This window comes from Actinia tenebrosa, unplaced genomic scaffold, assembly GCF_029948245.1.
Source record: "Actinia tenebrosa isolate PJP-AT-01 unplaced genomic scaffold, QUT_ActTen_1.0 PGA_scaffold4__44_contigs__length_22323623, whole genome shotgun sequence".
Lineage (NCBI taxonomy): Eukaryota > Metazoa > Cnidaria > Anthozoa > Actiniaria > Actiniidae > Actinia > Actinia tenebrosa.
In genome coordinates this window covers 20,562,346-20,586,919 of record NW_028292581.1, presented here as the reverse complement: position 1 = coordinate 20,586,919, position 24,574 = coordinate 20,562,346, and the positions used below count along the sequence as shown (strand labels likewise).

The following is a 24,574-nucleotide window of genomic DNA, read 5'->3' as shown; positions in this document are numbered from 1 at the left end:
CCCTCTTGTTTCCGTACAGACAATGGATCAGCCTGTCATGCCGGAACAAAATATAAAACCTTTCGGCCATTCTTTCGCTTCATTACGGTTCTGTCCTTCTATATCACTATGTGATTTTAAATTATGACCAAGAGTCATTTGGCCTTGTCAGTGCTTTATGCTTCACCCGCCATGTGCAGAATCCGCCCTTTAGTTTCACCATCCGCAGTTGTTTTTTGATAGTTTCGTTTATAAATACCTCATGGGGTTTTATTATTTTTTTGGTGTAGCAAAGAAACGGATGTTGCATGGGACTTCCAACAGTTACAAAGTTAAATCCAGGGAAAGTAGTAGTGTCTAGTTCCTACGAGGAAGCTGTTGGAACCGCAGGAGCTAAGGCATTCATTCACAGTGAACCGCCTGAATATTATAGACCCCCCTTCGTTATGTAACCAAACTAAAGGCAAGCATACGTCAGTAAAATGATTAAACTTTCAATACAGCATAAATAAAAAAATGAGAGAAACGAATAAAAAAATAAGCAGTATCGACTTATAGTAATTAATTTTTTTTACAAAACTTGGTTCTGAGCTAGTATTTCCACGGCGGCAAGAAAGAAGTCAGACCGCGAGTCTCGGAACCACCTCTACATTTTTCAAAACCGCTTGCCTATTTGTGAGTGCAAAATTAATAAATACGTATGTATGTATGTACCAGTACCATGTATCATAGTAATTATTTACTGAAAGAGAAAAAAAAAAAAAAAAAAAAAAAAAAAACCTTGCAAATCTTTCATAGTTAAAACTGTCTGCAGAAGATGAATCATAGATGAAAAACAGAAATTTGATGTAATAATCCCTATAGATGAACTCTGTGACCGGTGTATAGTCCGACTGCGACTATCGGACCTCGGGGTCCGCCCAGCGGCATGGAAGGCGCATTCCAGCTTGCCAACCGTGACGAGCGAAAATCAACAGTTAAATTTACCTCTGTTTTTTAAATTTGTTTTGTTTTCCCTTTATTTCTTTCCATTTCTTTTTTTTCCAGCTTCTTTCTTCAAAATTCTTTCTAGTGCCAGTCCCTTTTTAAATTTGTCCAAAAGCCAGGTTACAAGGCTTGTACAAAATGGCGGGTAAGTTTGTAACAATCATATGTTACATTTACGGATTTTATTTCTTTTATTTAGATATTTCATAACTATTAAAAGTTAAAATTACTCCTATTCTACCAGTATTGCTTATTGTAGATCGATTTTTTATTTGCTATTCGATATGTTTTGGACGTAGAGATTTAGAATTTTTTGCTCGTATGCCTATGACAGTAAATGATCGTTTTTATTCACTTTAGATGCAAGTGAAAAGGCTAGTAAAGCTTCCAAGAAAAACCAAAAGAGGTCGCAAAAAAGAACTGAAGCGAGGATAGAAAAAATCAAACAAGAAGGTGTTGTTGAGCAAATCTTTGAAGAGAAAGATCCTATCAAGGTCCTGAAGAAAAAACTCCAAGAAGCAAAAGATAACAAGGTACTGTATCTCATGCATGTTTGTTCAACACCTCAGCTTATTTATAGACCTATGAAATTCAATGAAATTAGCTTTTCTTTGTTTGTATTGGGACCCCCTTTCATAAATGACAGGAAAAAGGGCTTGGGACTTGAGATATTCAAACTGCCCCCCCCCCCCCCCCCCCCCACTTTTGCTTGGTTTATAAGTATTAAATCACAGCAGTAGGAGTAAGCACAGTTAATAAAGCATGTGTGATTTGTATCTTTTCTACAACGCATTAGACATTTTTTTAGTATAATCACCACCAGCAATAGCTGTCAAACTTATTTCTTGTTCCACGGGATCCTTCAGTATACCAGCCCAGGGGAGTGAAGGTAGGAAACACGATTACAAGGGGGTTATGAGATCGCAGGATAGGGAGGGGGAGGGGGGGTGTAAGATATGAACCTGGGAAGAACTGTTCCTTTTGTTTTTCCAATAAACCAGTTTCAAGTTCCAAATTAACTCAGTCTGTTTTTATTGATTACAGACTCATTTACACAGGGTTAGTCTTAATTTTGTGCAGAATATTCACATGTTCCAGTCATAGGCCCATTAAGTTTCAAAGTGTTAATATTATTGAAGTTATGCATTGTTTCCTTTGACATTGGTATTTGTGAATATTTTAAGCACTGATATAGGTCTAACCCTGTGTAAATGAGCCAGTAATTAAGGAACACTGTGGTAATTTGGGACTGGTCTATTTTTGTAATATTTTTGTTATTGCATTTGACCTGTGAGAAAGATTTTAAAAACCTATTTGAGAAGAGAATATAAAGATAAATAGATCAACATTATAACATTGAATTTTGTTTTTATGTATATTACATGTAGGATCACAAACTAGCTGCAGAACTGAGGCAACAATTATGGGTTGCACAGGATGAAGCTGCAGGTTTACTGTAAGTAAAATTTTCTATAATCATATGCCAAGTAAATATTCTGAAATGTCACAATTACAATATATAAAAAAATAATTATTTGTTTGGGCTTGTTCCAAGAATGGCATGAGCTGAAGCCGGAGGGATTATGGACCCCTTCACAGTTCCTCTAGCATTTTGAATGAATTATGATAATAAACATGGAGATCAAAAATAAGATGAACAGTCACTTGTTTCTTGATCTTGATTATAAGACATGGTAGTGTCTTTTGTCATCTTGGTTATCTGGACAAAAATTTGTACTTCAAGCTGTGCAAATTTTAGACCTGCAAAATTGAGGTCAAATTTTTGACTTTGCAGATTAAAAAAATGACCGGTACTGTCCAAACACATTTTCTGGTTAACATTTCATACAGCAAGCTGAATAAAAATTGAAAAGACCTGTGTGAACACCTTGTCCGGATATATATATATAGTTTGTAAAGCAAATGGCAGTATGCTTGGCACATGTTCACATGATCATATTGATCTGCAGTTCCGTGTAAACAGATGGTTCTTTTTATGCAACTAAAGAGACAGTATGTTCCATGTGCCATTAATGATATGTTACTACTAGTTGATCAAATTTTTGACCAGTTAAAAATTTGTCTGGTAACAAAAGAAGTCTGAAAATTGACTCACTTTTGTATTTCTATGATGATAGAATTCTCATTGTAAGCATATGTATATATTTTTATTATTTCATGAAACATAAATGAATTCTCATTGTGAGTATATGTACAAACAGTTGCCTTTTTTCGTGTTTCTTTGTATTTATATCAATCTGAGTCTTTTTTTTTTCTGTTGGGCTCAGCTTCCAAACATAAGTTTTATCAAACCATAAAACTATATCTAAAAAGAATAAGGTCAGGGTAACAGCTACAGTAAACAGCTACATAAATTCCAGTCTGATTATATAACCATTATGATGAGACAAACACATGAGTTGTACCATGTTTGCCCAGACACTTGCTGAATTATGATAACCAGTAGGATCTAAAATGGGTTAAAGTTTTTGTAATGAGATACTGGTATTGCAGTTTATTTCTATTGTGAAAAATGATATACATTGGCTTGGCTCTACACTTTGAATAACTCTTTTCAAGAAGAAAGGGTCCAAAATTTTGAATTTTACATTTTTTTATGTTTCATTATATTGGTTTTACTTAGTCTGTTTTTTTATTATTGCTTTAATTTGATTAAGTTTCAAATATATTTATTTTTATATATATTTATATTAAGAAAAAAAAGAGGTGTCTTTTTATGTGCTACCAATTTTCCAGACATTTCATCTGCCGGCATGCAGCTATTGGCTAACTCTGCTATATTTCAGCCTGTTTAATTGATTTAAGACAGCTTAACCTTATACTGAGATCACCACTATTTTTGTCACAAGAAAACGAAGAATTTTATTTGTCATGGCAGGTAATAATCCAGTCAATCCAAGGGAAAAAAAATCCATTCTCTTGCCAAATTCAAATAACTAATAGGACGTTTGCATGATGACGTCATTTGACTCCCACTACCAATATGCTTTGCGAATTTTCTTTCTTGTTTAAATTTGTATTCCCTCATGAGAATAGTAAGACAATTGGTGCTGATTAACTGAACAAAAGAAAGTGTGCAAGGGAGTCTGGTAGTAGAGGTCAATGACGCCATCGTGCAAACATCCTATTGTATATATTTGCATAATACTCATATAGTTCAAAAAAGTTCATTTAGTTCAGCTTTTTCTTAATCAAAGAAGTCCAATAATTGAATATTTTACAGGGTCTATTATTTTATTTTACACAAGGTTTAAAAAAGTCCAGTACAAAGTTATCAATGACTAGCACAGATATGCAAAATATAGAAGTCTGTAATATGAATTGTTTAAGGTGAAAATCTGCAAAACTGCAGTAAATAATTGTTTTTCAACTTGGAAATTTTTGAAGGTTACATGTAGCTTTGGTAGAACAACATATTTCCTGGTAAGCAGATGGTTATAGTTCCTTCTGCGCCTGGTTGTATGAAGAGTGGATAGCACCATCCAATGGATCAATCTTATCTCGTGGATAAATTTATTGGATAACAGGGCCTGGTTGTTCAAAAGGTGGATAGCAATAAAATTATTGGATAACAGCATCGTCTTATCCACATAATAAGGATTTATCTTTTTGGTAGCGCTTTCCACCCTTTGTACAACTGGGCTCTGTAGTGCTGGGCATCAAAGGGATGGGATAAAATAACCTCCCCATTCACTTCTTGTATGCTGTTTTACATTATATACTTAAATTGTTTATGAAACCAAATGTTCAACCTCTATGTTATTTTAAAACAAAAAAATTTAACATTTTCCGAGTATCGTGACGCTATTTTTTTTGGAATTCAGTGTAACTAAAAAAATTTTTTTCGCCTTCGAAAATCAGTCATTTGCACCAAAAACTGTCCGGCTCCGTCGCGCGGCCATAGGAGCATTTTGACGTCTCTGCGAGGACTCGTCGCGTTGGTTGTGTTGATATATTCATATTCTACTTACACTGTAATTGATGTCGGCGGAGTCAAAAAAGCGTGGAGGAAGATACTGTGTGGCTGGTGGGCCGGGTAACGTAAGCTGTAAAAACAGTGCTAGTACTCCAAACATGATGACTTTGTATGTATTTGCTTTAGAATATTATAATGTACTCTATCTACAGTGCTATTTTGTACAGTCTTTAGTACTCATAAAAACCGTAAAAAGCTTTCGAATATCAAGTCTGTAGTTATTTGAATGTGACTTGATGTGATTTGCTGCACGCTCTGTTGAGGGTAAAGGGTTAGCGTGTGGGGCCTGTGGTTTGCCCAAGGGTACTCTCAGTCTCTAAGGAAATGAATAAGGGAAACAATCAGCATTACTTTACACTGATAAAACTGTTTCCACTCACGTACCAGACTTGTGCTTCCTACCACAAATCTTTATATCCTTTCTTGAATAAGGGTAAGGGGAATAAATTTAATAAATAAATGAATATAAATAAATAAATAAACAAATAAAAAGGAAAATAAAAAAAGGAAAAAGAGAAAAAGAAAGCCAAACGGTACGAGAAATGTTTGATGATATACATGTTCATTGTATAATGACGTTAGTTCGGTTGTGATTTACTGCATACACTGAACTGTATCTTATTACTTGATCTGGCTTCAAAAATTGATGTGTGGTTACAGGCCATTTATAACGTCGTTTTTTGCTTCCCTTCAACTTTGCTCTCCGTTTACCGCAATGTTTCCTTTCAGTGATTGTAAAATAATGAGTGTATGCGAATAATGATGTTTTAATTTATAACGAGTGAATGCAGAATAAACTAAAGAAAGTACGTTGTAAAGTCTTGTGCATGGAAAATTTTTGTTTTATCCAACAATATTGTCTCTTGTAGAAATTCATGTTTTACCCAGAAATTTGTATTGCTCACTAGTTCTTTTTTCCCCCTTCTTTCTTTTTCTTTCTAAGAGCTACGGGGAAAAAGTTGCACGAGTGACAGTTAAAAAAAACTTGTGTATTTCGAATATATGGATGCGAGTCCATAAATATCTGATTCCAAGTTTAAGATACCGAGGTAGAAATGAGAAATGCTATGTCCTACTAACGAGGTTCGTAACGAAACTTGACGTCCCGGGCCCTGTTGTACGAAGGGTGTATAGCGCTATCCGATGAATAAATGGCCTTATTCAGTAGATAAGTCGATGCCGCCTACCAATAAATGTCTTTACTCACTGGATAAGATTTATTCGCCTTATAGTGCTATCCACTCTTCGTACAACTGGGCTCTCGACTCACCTGGCTTTGCCCCTTGACCGTCTAGTCCGAAATTAAAAATCTTGACATCAGATGAGTAATAGGTGACCGAGGTAGCCACGATTATCCTGTTGGTGAGTAGATTGGGTATGCCAACTATTTAGTTTGCTTTTCTGACAACATCTACCGTGTCTTTGCGTTCCTTAATTTTTGATGATGAACGATTCATTAATTGTTTGTAATTACTTAGACGAAAAAATGTCATCGCAAAATTACAGAATACACCTTTCTTTGTACCTAAAATAGGTCTCAATGGGGAGTCAACGTTAAGCCGGGCAACTCGTCTATTTTTGTCTCATGCACTTTGTAACAGGTCAAAGTGTCTAGAATCCTATTAAAATGTTCAAAACCCTGAAAGAAATGAATAGAATAACAATAGCGAATCAGGCTTTATTAAAGAAAAAGAAGAAGAAGCAAAAATGAAAGGGAGAGCAGAGAGAAAAACAGAGAGACAGAAATAGACACTGTAGCGATTAAGTGTCATCGTAAAAGAAGGATAATTTAAAGAACTAGTTCAGAAAGAAAAAAGAAAAAATGACGGAAAAAGAGAAAAAGAAAGAATGTAAGTAAGAAGAAAGAAAGAAAGAAAGAAAAATTGTAGCACATTTTTCAAAAAAGTTTAAGATCTGACATAACTATTTATTTTTAAAGTATGATAACAGATCGCCAATACACCAAAAGAAAGAAAAATAAGAAGTACCAACCAATTGTGCCTTTTTTGACAATTTTAGAGAATGCTAATAATAGTGTCATAATCTTCCAACCCGGCACCATACTGCGGCGCCCAAAAGAAATGGTTTTGCGTGCTTCGTGGAAAGGATAATCTAGCGAGACCCTGCCACCTCTGTTAGTAATGACCACAGTAATGGTGGCCATGGAGGTCACGAAGGACGTGCTGTTAACCTCCATAAATACGTGGCTTAAATCATACCGCACGAAATGAGCCATGGATATAACCATCTATAGACACATAAATCGGGATTTTTAAGATTATATATATTGAAAAACATAGGAAAAAAATATCCCAACCCCACCTCATTTAGCGCAAGCTAAAAACGCGTAAAACGTAAGCCCTGGGGGCAAGAAAGCTTAGAAACCAACGACGACGGTGATTGAAAATTAGAAAGTCAAGTCCTTCAGCGCACGACATCCCTTATGAAGCAAATAAATCTCAAAGTCGTAACGCTCATCCTTCCAGTTTTCTCTTCCAATTTTATTTCTTGTTTAGACATAAACGGGGGTACCTTGTCCAGGTAGACTGGGACATCATTTACTAAAGTATAGTGAAAGTGATGGTACTTTGAATGTCGTGACAATATTGACTCAAAGAGTGGTGTTCTGTTAGTGATTTATCGTCAGATGCGATGAGTCTATTCAAAGCTGAAAAATAGAATATTAGAAGTGTCTTACAGCCTTAGGCAAAGCTGCATATTTGACCTGTACAAAGTCGAGTGTGTTTGGTCAAATGTCTGGCCATCATTTACCAGTCAAGTGGTCATTCTTACTAGATATTTGTCGCATATTATAACGCGCTATTATGGCGGTCGTGCAGCTTACAATCATGAGTGACTTGTTAGTACATTAGTGTTTTGCCTCCAAATTGGGATAGCTGTTAAACCAGGAGACAATCCCCTACTCTTACACGAATAATTCAACAGGTTCTTTTATGTCCCCCATTTTACTGCAGGTCAGAAATGGTTAGGAGACGGGGCCAACGGTTTGAAGTTCTAACCATTTTCAGATGTAATTACAAAGGCAGCACCTTTTCATAAAGGTTCAAACGCACGGGTCCGGTTTTGCATTAGAATTCAAGACCGAGGGCCGCAGTTAAAAATGAAAAAGAAAAAAAAAAAGAAGTTTAAAACATCAACTAAGCCCTAAATTCCATTGTTTCGATGGAAAACACGAAATACTAAATTATATTGAATTCAGAGAGGTAGATTACTGTTGCTTTGTTTTTTTGGAAATAGAGTGCTTACGATATATCTGTGTAATTAAAAACCTATCCCGGGTTTATAATTCAGCCCCGTTCTCCCCTGTTGATATCAATTCCGCCTCCGGCTTTAAGAAATCTGGGCTTTCCGAAGAATTTTAAGAACCTACATCTAACATTGGATTTAGGGTGTGGTTGATTTTTAAAAGCCGATACCGAAGGCCCGGTTATTTTTATCGTCTTAAGTAGCTTTCTTGAAATCATCTCTCCCGCTAGCCACCTTTGCAGCCGTTCTTAGGGTCGTCTGCAAAGGAGGCTACTCTCCCGCTTGATTTGAGGGTTTTCATCCCTACGCAAAACCCAGCAAGCTAACTTGAACGAACATTGTTCGTGCGTAGCCTTTCTTCTCATTAGTTTAGTGCGCGAGGTCATCTAAAGCGAAATTAATATCGAGAAAACAAGTTTTTCTCTTCAAACTCGTTTAGCTTTAAAACAAAGTCAAAGGCCCCATTGTTCTTTGTCTTAAAATAAGATACTATCAAAATCTATAACATACGTGAATGAAAAAAATTCGTTTTTTAATTGTTCGAAGTAGCAGCAGTAAGGGGGACTCGCGGTCAATGTCAAAGATTTACGGGTTTTACAGGCGGTTTAAGGAAGGCGCCGGCAGCGGGAAATACCCGTGTTCCATTGTACGTTGCTGCTATGTTGGGAATATTTGTCTTATATATGCATGAATGTAAAAAGTTCACCAATGACTTCTGTATAATTTGCCTAAGATCCAAAGTTAGCATACCCAAGCCCAAGGGTTTCTGGTGTTGTGGTAAGAAAATGCAAATAGAAGACGACACGTCAGCACAGTGTTACGAGTGTGGTAAGAATATTCGTAATGCCGTACCAAATGCTACCAGAGAGCAGTATTACGCTAATGGAGGTCGTAAGAAAACACCTTATAAGAGAATAAAATACTTTAGGGACTGGATGAGTCATATCCAAGGTTATCGACCGGTATATTTAAACAACGAAGTAAGGAAGAAAATCATAGACCACTTAGAAGAGCCAACCCCACAAAGTCTACGGAAGACATTGAAAAAATTAAAATTAGGGAAATATTACAAAGCTATTCCCTACCTTTTGTCTGAAATTACCGGTAAGTCTATTCCTGAGGTTTCTGATATGACAAAAGCCGAGTGGATGTTTTGTCGGCTGGAAAAGGATATTCCTTATTATCCTGACGTAATTTACGAAATATTTTACAAAATAGACCCCAACCACCCCCTGTTAGAATGGATTCCGAGAAAATAAAAATGCAAAACTGGCGTTTATTTTGCCAGAAACCCCACTGGGGAATGCATCGCGCAGAACACCAAGCTATCCCCAGTGGGGTTTTTTGCATTTAGGGCTTACGGGGCTTATTTCATCCCGCGCCAGAGTCCCTCTAGTACATACACATATATCTTTCTTACGACCCACCAGAGGGTGAACTCCGGACAGCGTCCCGAGACACCCCCTGACTTTTCCAATCGCGAAACCCCCCATCGCGGGGTTGAATCGCACTTTCTATCTTTTCCACCCCTCCCCCCACGGTTGCTGTGAGTGTGGGGAGGCTTTTTTTTCACTCACAGCAACCGGTCCAAATGCGTCTACAGCGAGGCTTGAACTCGGGACTTTAGGCCTCCCCAGCTCCAAAGTCCCACGATCACAAGCGAACGCCAGACACATCTGGACGCTTATGTATGTGAAAAATATTATATTTAATCTGCATAATTTCTAGACTGACGTTCGATATGTAAATAGAATCCCGTCACGATATTTACTGAGCAAGCTTTCTTTGAAGCTCTTCTTTCGCTTCTTGGTAGATCTTTTTGCGAGATTCCTCGGAAAGATCTTTTACGACTGTTTTTTTATTCCTTATGCCCGTCTTTAATTTCTCGTATTTGTCTTCTTCGGCCAGAATAAGCGAGAATTCTACGTCGTCTATCTTTCTGTCACGCAAAGGCTTTGAGACAAGATCGGTAATTGTATTTACTTTAGCCCTTGACAGAGCTATTGTCGTGTCATGCTTGGATATCTTGCTTGACAACTGTTTCATAATACCCGTAGCAACAGCCGAAATAATACCACAGGCTGCCCCAACGCCGGCCAAAGGAACTCCAACGATTATTCCCGGTCCGGTAAGCGAAGTAGCAACGCCAGAGCCCGTTAACACAACGGATATGGATCCTGAAGTTATCGCAATCTTATGTAGCGTACTCCGGGCTCTAACGTACTTTTTTCGGACTTTTTCGTAGTGTTTTGTTTGCCCTTCCAAGTAAGCCAGGATTAAGTTCGCTTTATTAAGCCTGAAGTTTTTGGCATTCATTTCGTTAGGTCCCTCCCTAGGTAAATCAGGATAAAGTGGAGGTGCTGAAGGTATAACATCCATTATATATACTAATGTACGACGCTTTTGGGAATGATATTGAGGAGCAGCCACATCACGATAATCGAGATTACTGGAATTGGAGAGCATTTAGGAAGATGTTTCCGCATGCAGACCCTAGTAAGTTCGAAAGAAGACCCGATGGTATTTACTATAACGGCTCTAGGATGTACAGTAATGAGGATTTGAAACCTACGCCTCAGCTGAAGCATCCTAAACCCGTGCAAGGTTGGTCAAAGGAATTATTGCTTGGTACCAGTACTTATCCGATACCCGCGGTTCCATTTAATGAACATCCAAGCTTGGGCCTAACGTTGAACATGCGGATCTCTAACAACCATTCCTTTCCGTTAAAGGTGCGGGATATCTTTAAAAACGTGCCCATTGTTCATACCACTGCAAAAGAATCTCATGAATGGTTAAGTGGTCCTAACATGCGTTATTGGCCGCAGCAGTTGAACTTTGCGGTTTGGTGTGCCACCAGCGGATGTGGTGTAAGTGCAAACTTGATGAAGAATTCGATATTTATGTTTCACTTTCACTTCACGGTTAGAAGAATACTGCATGAAATGGGTGTTATTGCGCTGCCGGGAGATGCTGCGTTTTATCCTAGAGATAACAAATACGACGTTCCAGCCTATGACAGGCTTTGTAAGGAGTTCGGTGTTGTAGGGAAGGATTTTAGATGCACTGTCGGTGCTAACAATGGTCTAGGGCACATTTGGGCTTATTGGGGGATTGGTGGACACGAGCTAAGTGATAAGGAAGTTCATGCATTGAATCTACGATGGAACACTGGGTATCAAAGAAACTCACGACAGTAGCACCTTCTTTGAACCAAATGCTAAGACCACTAAGGAAGTTAGAGACGGACCTCTGTTCAAAGACGAGGGTGGTAAGTATGCAGGGGCCAATCCACTGATTATTAAGATTACCAACGACGAGCAAACGAAGCAATATCTTAATTTCATACCCCCAGAAGGTAAAGGACTAACTAGAGCCGGCCTTGCCCGTTTGAACCGCAGCATAGAAGCTTACGTGTATTCTATCCTTGGAGCTCAGGTAAATACCCGATCAAATATAATTGGAAATACCGGCGCCGCAGAAGAGACGCGAGCCGAAGCCTTGGTCTTATTCGAAAGTTCGATCTTGGAGGGCGACATTAGCAAGGGCGTACAGCGTTACCAACTAGCTATACAAAATTCTAAGGCGAGGTTGGACTATGCAGTAGCCCCGGGTTGTTGGTTAATGCCCAGTAATTTATCTATAAATACTGGCTCTGTAGTAGGATACAACGACAAACTTCAACGAGCTACTAAGGATATGAAGTTTGGGGTGAATGACGTGAACTCTGATACTACCAAGGGCATTCCCCATTTCGTGGAGAAGTCAAAAAAGTCACACGAAACGAAGCTACCCGTAGTTAAGAAACCATCAAAGAAGGTTATGCCTGCGATACCTGAGGAATATGACCATAACTTACTAAAGGTCGGCTTAGCAGCTGCAAGTATTGGTTTGGGCTATTATATATGGCGATGAACAATCCCTACGTAGCTGGAGTAGATTGTGTCTATACGACTTACACAGGCGAGAAAAAATACAACCAGGCATCTTGGGTTCATGTCACCCGAATGTCTGTGAATTTGAACTACTCAGGAAAGAAGTTAATCCTTTGTAGTATTTGCATTGGTACAAGCAGCCACGCCATCGTGGGCTTCAGGTTCCTGGATGACAATGGCATACTGCAGCCTATGCGCGCGAAGACGAACAACAGGGAGCCTGCGCATTTCTCCGTAGAGCCCAACCCCAGCAGTGCCGAAAATCATTCCGTTTGGACTTTCCACGTGGTTGCTGATTGCCACGGGAAGGTAAAGCTGCAGATAAGAGTAGACGATACGGGGAGCGTTTGCGTAAATAGCATAGAAAATCAGAGAGATACGGTTTATAATCACAAGACCATTAGCACTCTTACGGTAATGAGTCTCTAGAAGGGAATTTATTTCCTGAAATATGTGAATCCACACGCGAAGGAAGATTGGTTTCTTCATTATTTGGAGGAGAAGGAATACTTAGAACAGCATTGGTATGACACCGGGCTGTGGGTGAAGGTTGGGGGCCTGGGGTTGATCGTGTGTACTATTAGCATTAACACGGGGTATTCGTGCAATGCTGGGTTTAGGATCGTTGATGAGAATAACCATCCATTACTGCCTTACGGAAAAAAAGATAACAATAGGAACCCAGTCCATTTCTCGTCGGAGCCCCCACCGCAAAGCTCAGAGGACATAACGTCGATAACTTTTCATATGATAGCTAATTGCCAGTATGCGAAGCTTCAGGTTCTTCCCAATGACGTTGCCTACCTTCGAATAAATGGCCTTGGTCCTAGTTCCCCTAATGCTGCCTGGTGCCATAAACCCATTTCTACTATGAGTGTGCTGCCGCTAGTTCCGCATCATCAAGGCGGCGCGAATACTATCTTTACTTATCCCCAGTCGAGGACGCCTCGGATGCCTGACGACGATAAGCCACCAGTAATACACGAGGATAAGATTAAGCCTTCATCTTCTTCAGGAGTACCACTCCAATAGCGACAACCAAGATCCAAATGTTATTCCCCACGAACTTTAGCAGTTCTCCGCCGGCCCTAAGTGCCAAGGAAACAACCGAACCCAGCAGCCCAGGAAGACCGGCTGCCATCTTTTTTCCCAAGTCCGTTAGTCCCTTACCTAACTTGCTTACGCCCGCGCCCGTAGCCTTAAGCGTGGATAGGATAACTCCTACTACGCTCGAAATAGCAACCGCAAATGCCAGCGGAATACCATACTTCACCAGAGCTCTTTTTACCTTTTCCTTGGTGGTAAGCCCCAACTCCTTTTCCAGGTTGTCCTTTTGTGCCCGTAATTCCGCAAGGCGCACCTCAAGCGTTTCTACTTCCTTTTGAGCTGCTTCCCTTTCTTCCTCGGTACGAGTTTGGTCCTCGATTACTTCTTGCTGCCGATCTATTTGCCCCTCCAGGTCTTCGATGGCCTGATCTCTTTGCCGGATTTGTTCCTCCTTAGTATTGATTTCAGCCATTAACCGCCGCCTTTCCACCAAAGAGCCAGCTATGGTGGTTTGTAGGTTTTCGGTATCGTCTCTAATTAAGTCTAACTCTTGCAGGGCGAGGTTAAGAGCCCTTTGAGCCTGATTTCTTTCACGTCGAATTCGGGTTCTTTGGTCTACCAACTCGCTTATTTCTTGATTTTTAAATTCGACTTCCCTCCTATGTGCGTCGGCAAGCCGTTGGTTTTGCTTCATGTATTCTTCCTCCCTTTCTTCCAACGTTTCTCGCAGCGCCTCAACGGAGGCGCCTGAGCCTTTAGCCTCCTCCAGGTCCCTTTGCGCTTTATCTCTTTCACGCAGGGCTTTATCCAACTGGTTTCTCATTTTTACCATTCTTTCGTTACCGAACTTTTTTTCAGCATCGACAATTAGCTGAGTTTGCTTTGCGTATTCTTCCTCCCTTTCTTTTAACGTTCCTTGCAGCTCCTCAGCGCGTTTTTCTAGCGCGACCCTTTCATTCAGGGTTTCCAACCTTTCTAACATGCTTCTAGTGGCACGCTGGAAGCCTTTTAATCTTGAGACGTCACCCCTAACGTCACCATTTTCATCAAAGAGGGGTTGTGGTTTCGTCCAGCGGTCTTTGTCAGGAGATCTCAGGTCTTGAACGCTTATGAGGACTTTGTTTCCGCGTTCTGTGAGTTTTATGCCATCAGCATCAAGGTGGGAATAACGCTGTTCTAGCTCTCGGGTTGCCCACTCTACGGTTTCCCGCGCGGTTGCCTCCTCCGGCTGCTCCAAGTTTTGAAGTTCCAAGTACTCTGGGACGGGGCTGCCGCGGTTCCTTGATTCCCACATACGTCTTAAGGCGGCCTTAGCGCTTTTCCATCTACTACCATACTTGTTTTCTAAGGCTGCGTCGTAAACTAGGGGATCGGTTTCCGCACCTTGAGTCCATGCGTCAAATTCGTCGTCGTTAATGTCTACTTGACCTTCTTCGGTAAGGGGGTCAAAATCCGTTCCTTCTACTTCCATTATATATGATAACCTCAAAGTTAAATCCCAACGTATTACCTAAGCAGGTTGGCGGGCTGAAAGCAGAACGCACCTTTCACCGGGTCACATTCACGCCATCCAGCGCAAAGCCAGGGGAAACGCTGTACGTAGGCGTGCCCCGCCTAACGGATAACCTAGTGTTGGTTCCTGGCACCCTGGCGCTAAGGTTTGACCTAGCAATACAACCAATGGTAGCAAGTACGTTATCCCTTTGGACTTTGAAGTGATTACGAATCATGGCGTGTACTACCCCAGACAGTTATCCGAGTTACAGTTTGAAGTAACATTGGCGGACACTACGAACGTCATAGGAGGCATGGACAGCGCAATTAGTGGAGCCGTGGATCCCTATTCCATCACCAACTTAGAGCTGCAGTATGAGACCGTGTACAGCGAAGAACTGGCCCGTAGCGCTGGCATGGAATACAGCTCCGGCAAGGCATTCCTTTACGACCACGTGGTGATGTATAAGACGTTCAGCTTCCTGGATAAGACGGATGAGGTTATTAACCAAAGCATTAACCTCCCCCGAAGAAGTCTCACGGGGCTGATGTTGGTGTTTGCTAAGCCCTATGAGGCCGGTAAGCGCGACTCCGAAGCCTTTTACAACCCCAACATTACTAACGTCGGCGTGAATATTAACGGGGTTCCAAACAAGGTCTACTCGCAGGGAATAAAGCCTGCAGACGTGTACAGAGAAGTAAAGCGTAAGTTTGGCGACCAAATTAGCCCCGAGGAATTCTTTAAGGATAAGTATGCGCTGTGGATTGATATGCGCACCATTAACGACGAAGACCTGCATGGTCAGGGTTTACGTCTAGTAAATACGCAGGATGGCATAACATTGGAGATCAAGCGCACCAAAAACGCCAGTGCCGGCGACGGCGACAAGATAAACTGCTACGTCTTCGTCGTGTCTGACGCGCAACTGAGCGTGGAAATGAATCAGCTAAAGAGCGTTGCCTACTAGGCTCGCGTTCCTTGAGCCAAGCGAAAGGATAAAAAATATTCCTTACGTATAATATGCTTCGCGTATTTGAAAACAACGACACCAAACTGCAATGCATAGTGCAAGGCGACAAACTGTACTTTAAAGCAAAGGAAGTGGCGGCTGCGTTGAATTACGAGAACACCAAGAAGGCTATTAGAGACCACGTTTCTGAGAAGTACCAGAAAAGATGGGCTGACGTGCAAGGGGTCCCAAACCGTTCCCCTTCTACTATTCACCCACATTCCGTGTTTATCTCCGAGCCTGGGTTGTACGAACTGATATTTAGCTCTAAGCTACCCAAAGCTGTGGAGTTTCGTGATTGGGTCTTCGAGGAAGTCCTTCCTACGCTAAGGAAAACAGGTAAATATGCAATAGAAAAGCGGTTTGACGGTCCAAACAAGTTGGTATTTAAGATCGAAAATGAATTCGACCTGCATAAAAAGGTAGTGGACTACATTCGCAGGTTTTACCCCCAAATGCTCGTGACCCCTGGTCTAGGCGAACTGCAGGACGGCGACGGTAAACGCATAAAGTGCTGGCAGAAAGGATATCAACGGGGGCAACCCGACCTGCTTATCCTGAATGCGCACACCCATTACCGCGGCTTCTGCATCGAGCTGAAGACACCTAAAGGCAACGGGGTATTATCCGAGGATCAACGCCGCCTCTTACAGAGGTATGAAGAAAACGGTTATAAGGTAATGATTAGCAGCGACTACGATGTCATTTGCAGGGAGATCACGGAGTATGCACAAGGAATTCGCCTGCCATGTAGGTGGTGCTGCAAGCGCTTTAAAAGCGCGCAGACCCTGGCAACGCATTTGAGAATATTCCATAGGTATAATGGATAAGGATAAATTTAACGAGTTAAAGTTCATACAAACGCACTGGCGCGATTTGGTGGTGGGGGAAATCTACGAGATAAAGAATTACGTGGTCTTCGAAGACATCGACCGCCTGCGTTTGGTCTTAAAGAATAAAAAAAGAACATACACCCTTTGGGCGCCCGATAGGATAAGGTACGCCATCGAAGGGCAGGATGTTACCCACGTTATGAGTCATGGTAAAAAGGATGGCAGGTGGGTATTTGATGTAGTCAAGTATGAGCCTGAGAGTCCTCTGCATAATTAGCTTACTAGTGCGTCTGCTAAAGTCCGCCGCGCTTTAGGATCCGCGGAGCACCAATGACCAACGAAGGATCCTTCCAGGAATACCTTGCCGCAATGAAGGCAGGTGTATTTTTTACGCGGTGCAGGAGTGGGCGGCTTGGGGATTTCAGGCGTAATGCAATCAGCTGGTAGTTCGCATGTAATACAGTCCATATATTGAAAGGGCGATCAGGAATCCTCCAAAGAATGCGGCTGCGTAGGCTAGCATATACCTTTAAAAGGGGTCCTTATTTTTCTTGTTGTTTTGTTAAATGTTGATCCCTAACAAACAACAAGAAAAATAAAGTCGTATCTTGAGACTCTTTGCACAAACCCTGCTTTACTATTAAAGGCCCCAAGAAATGCTATTTCGTATCATATATTTCAAAGAGTGTCTCAGAATGTTGACGTTTAGGTTAAATCTTTGTTAAGACACCCCGGAAACTATTTCAAAGAGTGTCTCAGAATGTTGACGTTTAGGTTAAATCTTTGTTAAGACAGTTGAAGATATGTTCCTCTTCTCTAACACAACCACGACGATCGCACTCCTGCCTCCAATACTCCCTTTTAGTCCACGGAACGCCTTCGGCGCGTTCAAAAGAGGGGAAAGTACGGACTATCTTCTTATGGTAATCTATGCGATTCCTTAAGTAATCCTCTTTATGCGGGCAGCGACACATCAAATCCGCACATTGGTAGCAATCCACGCCTTCCAAGTCGTAAGCGCGGGAGAGAAATCGATAATTCACTTCATGCGTTCTCCGGTGCGTCTGTAAACGTTGACGACTACTAAGTATCTTATTACAGAAACTACACTGTCTGGTTCGATTACAGACGCCCCTTTTCAGATGCTGCTGCATTTCAAAGGGGTTGAGGAATTCCTTATTACAGTCCTTACAAAGCCCACAAATGCGTTTATCCTGATGTTGTTGCATCTTTTGAACGGTGCTGAATTCCTTACCGCAATCCTTACAAGCGCGGCTAAGGGGTTTCTTTGTACAAACGCCGCGACGAACATGGTATTGCAGTCTTTGTTTGGTGCTGAACACCTTTTTACACATCAAACAGTCCATATATACTTAACAGTATCTTAGCCTCCATTTAACATCCTTAACAAAGATTTAACCTTATTGTCAACATTCTGAGACACTTTTTAAATAGTTTCCACATATACTTAACAAAGATTTAACCTTATTGTCAACATTCTGAGGCATTTTTTGGAATAGCTTATGGGCGACTTAACAAAGATTTAACCTTATTGTCAACATTCTGAGACACTTTTTAAATAGTTTCCACATATACTTAACAAAGATTTAACCTTATTGTCAACATTCTGAGGCATTTTTTGGAATAGCTTATGGGCGACTTAACAAAGATTTAACCTTATTGTCAACATTCTAAGACACTTTTTAAATAGTTTCCACATATACTTAACAAAGATTTAACCTTATTGTCAACATTCTGAGGCATTTTTTGGAATAGCTTATGGGCGACTTAACAAAGATTTAACCTTATTGTTAACATTCTAAGACACTTTTTAAATTGTTTCCAGGCATCCTTAACAAAGATTTAACCTTATTGTTAACATTCTAAGACACTTTTTAAATTGTTTCCAGGCATCCTTAACAAAGATTTAACCTTATTGTCAACATTCTACAGGGGATATCGCATGAAGTCCTTAACGGACTCCTTCGCCCACGTTGCCATCGTCAGCAGGGCACCAAACCTTTCCGCGCGCTTCAAACCGCACATTTCATCGTACAACTCCTGCACGCGCTCTTTTAACTTGTCTATCTCCTCCCTTTGCATTTCTATGGTGTCTCTTTATCTTTTGCGTCGGCGACAATTCTTTGCACTGCTTCCACTGGCTCCATATATATCAGGGAACAAGTTCCCTTCGAAAGAAGGGATATAAATGAACCCAAATCACATGCCTTGTAACGCTCTGATAGTAGGACCCACCGGCTGCGGAAAGACACAGTTCATCGTGGAGCAGCTATTAGGACCCTTTAGATACCGCTTCGACTACATCGTGCTGCTCTGCCCCACCTACGTGAATAACCGCACCTGGACGGGCGTAGGAGTGAAAGATGACGACTTCTTCGTAGATATCTTAGACCCCAACGAGTTATCCAGCCATCTTAAGTTCTGGCACAAACAATTCCCTAAAGATACGCAAACACTCCTCATATTGGATGACATCGCCTGCGGGGACGACGTAAAAAGACGCACCTCAGAATTAGTGAAGCTCGCCTTTAGCGGCAGACACGACAATATCAGCGTTTGGTTGCTCTCGCAGCAGCTTACCAGTGTCTCTAAGCCCTTCAGGGAAAACATAGGTTCACTTGTCGTATTTTATACGCCGAGCAAGTCTGACCTGGAAACCATCTTAAGCGACTACGGCGGTGAGATATCCAAGGAACAGTTGCATGAATACATGCGGCATTTAAAGACGCACCAACATTCCAAGATGATCTTCTCTTTGAGGTTTCCGTATTCCATAAAGATATATGGACATTGAGCAGCTCTTAGATGAAGTCCCCACGCAGTTAGATGAAAGTAACCTCAAGGAACAACTTAACATCCTTGTGTCTTCTGGGAAGTGTAAAGAAATGATAGGCAAGGAACTTACCCATGAGCAGGTTAATAAGCTGTCAGAAGATGAAGTCAAGAAGTTCCATAAGAGGTACGAGGCTGCCCTTGCAAGTAAGACCACGGACGCCGTAGCAGACTCCGCTATCCGACTTGCAACTAAATTGCTTGGACTTGCGCTGCCCATAGACGACGTGGAGCAACTGCGGAAGGACATAAGCGAGGACTATGTCATCGCCCAAGAACTTAAGATAACCTGCGGGTGGTTGTCTTTGAAGTGCGGTAAGTTAATGGCAGTCGCCTCTGCGGCACTTCACGTAGCTCAGCACGTCGACTTGAAGGAGGTACTGGTGTCTTGGAAGGACTTCAAGAAGGACAGAGAAGTCGAAAAGGTCTTCCAGGCGGCACTTGCTGAGGTACCTGATCAAGTCGCCTCAAGTACTTAGTTAAGTCATCCCTAAGTACTTGGTCAGGTCGCGCCCAGGTTATTTCCAAGTCGTCCTTAAGTACTTACTTAAGTCATTCTCAAGTACTTATCAAGTCCTTCAAGTCCTTAGATATAAATGAGTGAACCAGAGTTGAAGGTAGAGCAGCCCCAAGAGGAGCAGAAAATTACCAAGGGTAAATCTCCAGGCAGAGTCGCCGCCAGAAAGAAGCTCGCGGAGATGAACAGGAAGAACAAAGCAAAGAAAGAAGAAAAGGTGGAGGAAAAAGAAGAGGAATCCTTTATTAATCCTGGGTACGTCATCGGCGCGTTAGGAGTTGCTATAGCAGCAGGCAGCCTCTACTTACAATGGTGGGCTACGAAGCCAAAAGTAGAACCCCCAACATATCACACACCCGTGACGCCTCAACCCGCACCTAAAAGTAGGATCCCCGTAATGGGGGATCCTACTATCTACTATCTACTATCTAAATCTTCTCACTCTGTAATATAATGCCGACCGCGTTGTTAAAAACTGTTGAAGAAGCAGCTATCATTACTTCCATCGTTGTGGGTATTGGTTGGGTAGGTAAGAAAGTGCTCAAAGAAGACTTTACTGAAGACCCAAGCAAGAGCTTCGCTAATTTTGCTAAGATGACCGCTGCCGTTGGCGGGGCTATCATGGTAAAGGATTACCTACGGAAGGAAAAGTACCTACCTACGGTGTGAAAATCCCTGTGATTTTCTAATATATATGGCTAGCGTGGTCGCAGGTGGAGTTATTGCAGCCTTAGCATTCACTGGAGCTAATTATGGTGGTCAATATTTGGATAGATTAGTTAGAGGTGATCGCAGCGGAGAATTGGCCGCCGAAAGGAAGAGACACGACTTAGCGCTGGAGAAATATCAGCGAGACGTGGCAGCTTGGAATGAAAAAAGACAAGCTTACAGGGATTGGTTGGACAAGAACTACCAAGACAAGATGCAGGCGGATAAGAACTTCGAAAACACAGACTACGCCTTCAAACTTTATGCGCAAGCACACCCCGCGGCATTAACGGGGTTGAAAAGGCCTCAGTTCAAGAATTACTACCAGCCTTCTAAGAAACAAAAAGATAGTGAGCTGGTCTTTGTAGGAGTCGCAGGGCTGGCGGGAGGCGTGGCTTTGGCGTATCTAATATAATGATCGTCTTTTTGGAAAGCGACAAGAATGACTTTACCACATACTTGAATCCTCCCATCAAAGCCCATAAGGTTAGGCTGGTTAGTTGTTCTTTGTACAATTCTTGGTATAATTTAGTCAATGCCTTGGTCACCGTACTTAAGGCACCCGGCAAATATCAAGGCGAAATGCTACCCGATGGACATTACACGCCAATCACCCTTGCTAAGGAGCTCGCCAAGCGCGGTTATACTCTCACCACGGGATTGCCGCACGAAATGACCCTCAAACATAATATGCCAAACTATTCAGTAACTTTTGGAAAGTCTGACCCATTGGGATCTTTATTATGTGCCTCAGGCAAGACAATTACCGACACAGCCATACCCGTGAAATGGAAAGTCGCATCCTCTTACGAAGTCTATTGCGACTTGGTCCATAGTTACAACAATGGAGAAAAGTCTTCTCTTATGTCCAAGTTTCTGCCCAAAGGTAATCCATTTGACCTGGTAGAATACACTCCCATTTCTTTAAGCTATGACTTGTCCAATTTGGTAGAAAACATAAACATCACCATTAAAGTGGACGGAAAGACGGTGGATTTCAACGGACGTAAGATCAATCTCGTTTTGGAATTCATATAATGGGCCGCGTAGAGGACAAACTCAAAAGGATTTACTATGGGCCTGAAGGCTATTGGAAAGGAGCGTCGGCCATCAAGAAACTCGCGACCGCGGCCAGGGTATCAGAAGAAACGGCTAAGAACTGGCTAAGAAAACAAACCCTCTGGCAGGTTTATCTTCCCGTGCCCAAGTACATTCCCAGGCCCAGCTTTACCGTAAATACCCCTAATGAAGTTCATCAGGCGGATTTGCTTTTCTTACCGCACGACAAGGTGAGAAGAAAGACCTATAAATACGCTTTGACCGTAGTTGATATCGCAAGCAGATACAAGGACGCCGAACCCATAACCAGCAAGGATTCTGGGGAAGTCGCAGAAGCCCTAGGTAGGATTTATAAGCGCGTCTTGAAATGGCCTAAGCTGCTGCAAGTGGATGCGGGGACAGAGTTCATGGGCGTGGTTACTAAGACCCTGAAAGACCACGACACTAAGATTAGGAGAGCCGAAGCTGAGTACCACAGGGTCAGAGCATCGTTGAAAGATTCAATAAGACCCTGGCCGAGCGTCTCTTTGGATACCAGTATTGGAAAGAGCTGGAAGATCCCTCCAAACGCAACAGGGAATGGACTCAGAGGCTCCCCCAGGTCGTCGCGGCTTTGAACAACGAGGCGGCCAGGACTACAGGAATGAAACCCAAGGATGCCATAAAAAAGAAACACGTGGAGCACAAATCCTACGTCAGAAGTTCAAGGGCGGTCGGACTGAAGGAAAAAAAGCTACCCCGCGACATAGTGGTCAGATACCTCTATCAGCCGGGGGAACTCGAAGGTGGCAGTAAGAGAGCCACGGATCCTAACTGGTCCCTGGAAACGTATGAGATTTCGAAGTCCGTCACCAAGGAAGGGCAACCCGTGTTGTATTACCTAGATGGCCCAAGTCGTGGATTCGTCAAGGAAGAGCTGCTCATAGTCCCCAAAGACTCAGAGTAGTGCTGCTCCACACGCCCGATTGCACTCTAGGCATGTCAGTCTTACGTTGCCTCTGCAATGCCCGCGTTTGTTATTTATACGATCTACGGAGAACTGCTGATCGTCATTTGGGTCAAACCTCCATAGTAGAGGTATGTTACATTTGGCACACCTTGCCCCTTTCTTATAGACGTCGTCCACGCATAGGTCGAACGTCATATTTTTTTCTTCGTCGTGTCTTTTGTAGTGAAGGAGTTTCTTAGCAATGTTTTCTTTGGCTACGTTCTCTGGCGTCTTATCGTAGCGCAATTGCGGACCCCAGGCTCTTTTTAACTGCTTGGCATATTCTACGCGGCTTACGGCGGTGTAGATAAGGTTGCTCCAACACAGCCGCTGGTCTATGATCCATAAGGTTTCTTTTATGGTAAGCCCTTGCGCGCTGTGGACTGTCATGCAATAGCCTAAGCGCCAATCTGGATGGGAGGTTATTTTTTCCACCTTTTCTATGGGTACCCAGGCTTTGTCATGCGTTACCGCGTTCTGCAGTTGGATGTCGGTACCAGGTACGCAGACGTCTCTTTTTTGCATGCGGGTGTCGTGGGGTTTGTAGCAAACAGGTACGGGATGCGTAGGGAAGCGCTCTTGGTGTATATTTAGCAAATCCTTTTGTATGCGAGACTGTGCTGCGCGTTTGCTGCTCAGCACCAGATCCTTTGGATGCCATGTGTAAAGGAAGTCCTCGTATTTCTTCGCTCGTACACGTTTGCGCAGTGTCTTGCATTGGTCGGCGTCACTAAGGCCCCTTAATTCCGCTTTCAGGTTTCTTATTTGATCCTTGCTGCGGTAGTCGGCGTTAATTTCCTCCGCATGGTCTACGAATTCTTTCAGCCATTCGTAGGGCATCTCTCCGGCTATTGGAGGAGGCTGGCAGGGATCTCCGGCGAATATCACTTGACACTTCCCGCGGAGGAATTCTACGAACTCCTGCAGGATTTCCAAAGGTACGGTGCAAATCTCATCCCAAAGTATTACCGGTGGTATGTCGTGGATAGCTTCCGGTACCCACTTTTGGCCATTCCAACGAAAGAAGCTGTGGTACGTTTGAGCGTCGTAACCCATTTCGCAGAGTTCTCTTTCCAAACGATGCGTTGGCGTTAGCACCTTTACTTTTGGGAATAACTGCAGTACGCGCGTCGTCTTACCGCTGCCTCCCGTACCGTAAAGGTAAGAGAAGCGTTGGTAAGAGATTGGGTCCGCAACTGAAGGTAGAGGCTCTTTGGTAGGCGTTACGGTGCCCTGGGTGTGCTCGCCGTGATATTCTACGCGGCCTCTCCAAGCTTTGATCTCTTCGTCTTTGACGCGCCATTGGCCACTTTCCGCTAACTCGTCTTCTGTGTAGAATTCTTTCATCTTTTCTAAGACGTGCGGTTTCACGTACAAAGAATCCGTGGCTACACGCGGAATGTCTTCTTTGTCGAACCGCAGCAGCATCGCAAGAAGGTTAATGTGCGCGTAGGCTAACATGCTGGCACGCAGATGGTAATACTGCGGTCGATGGTCCTGGTAGTAACACAAAGCATTCCACTTACGTTCTTTTTGCTCGGCTTCTATGAACTAGTCCCACTTCTCCACGGACACCATGGTTCCTTGGTCATGGGCGCGCTTGATGAGGAAGCTTAGTTCGCCTTCGTCCGTTATCAAGCGACGCTGCATATGTTTTTCTCCCTCCTTAGCGCCCTGGGTGAATTTACCTATGACAATCCTCGCGGTGGGGTTATGCTCTGGTAACCATTTGGTAAAGGCGCTGTGACAAAGTATGGCTTCATGCGCTGTGTATTCGAGCAGCTTACGCTCTTCAAAGAACTTCAATAAGGGCACCGGTATCCATTCCTTCTCCTGCAGGTGCTTTCCGTACCACGCATAGATTATTGGATGCAGGCCCGACGCTAATTTCCAAGAGGTC

General features: G+C 42.5%; 1 protein-coding gene across 2 annotated transcripts in view; it reads left to right on the top strand.

Annotated features, from left to right (window-relative positions):
- Positions 1-1,007: 1,007 nt before the first annotated feature.
- LOC116287370 (uncharacterized) overlaps positions 1,008-24,574 on the top strand; it is a 27,114-nt gene continuing 3,547 nt past the window's right edge. The window contains exons 1-3 of one of the 2 annotated variants that reach the window (XM_031694044.2): positions 1,008-1,111; positions 1,327-1,499; positions 2,355-2,422. In XM_031694044.2, the coding sequence (XP_031549904.1) occupies positions 1,105-1,111; positions 1,327-1,499; positions 2,355-2,422 (248 nt within the window). In that variant the 5' untranslated portion in view covers positions 1,008-1,104. Of the gene's footprint in view, positions 1,112-1,326; positions 1,500-2,354; positions 2,423-16,512; positions 16,775-24,574 lie in introns of those variants that run through there. The other variant, XM_089037022.1, reaches the window with a different exon arrangement.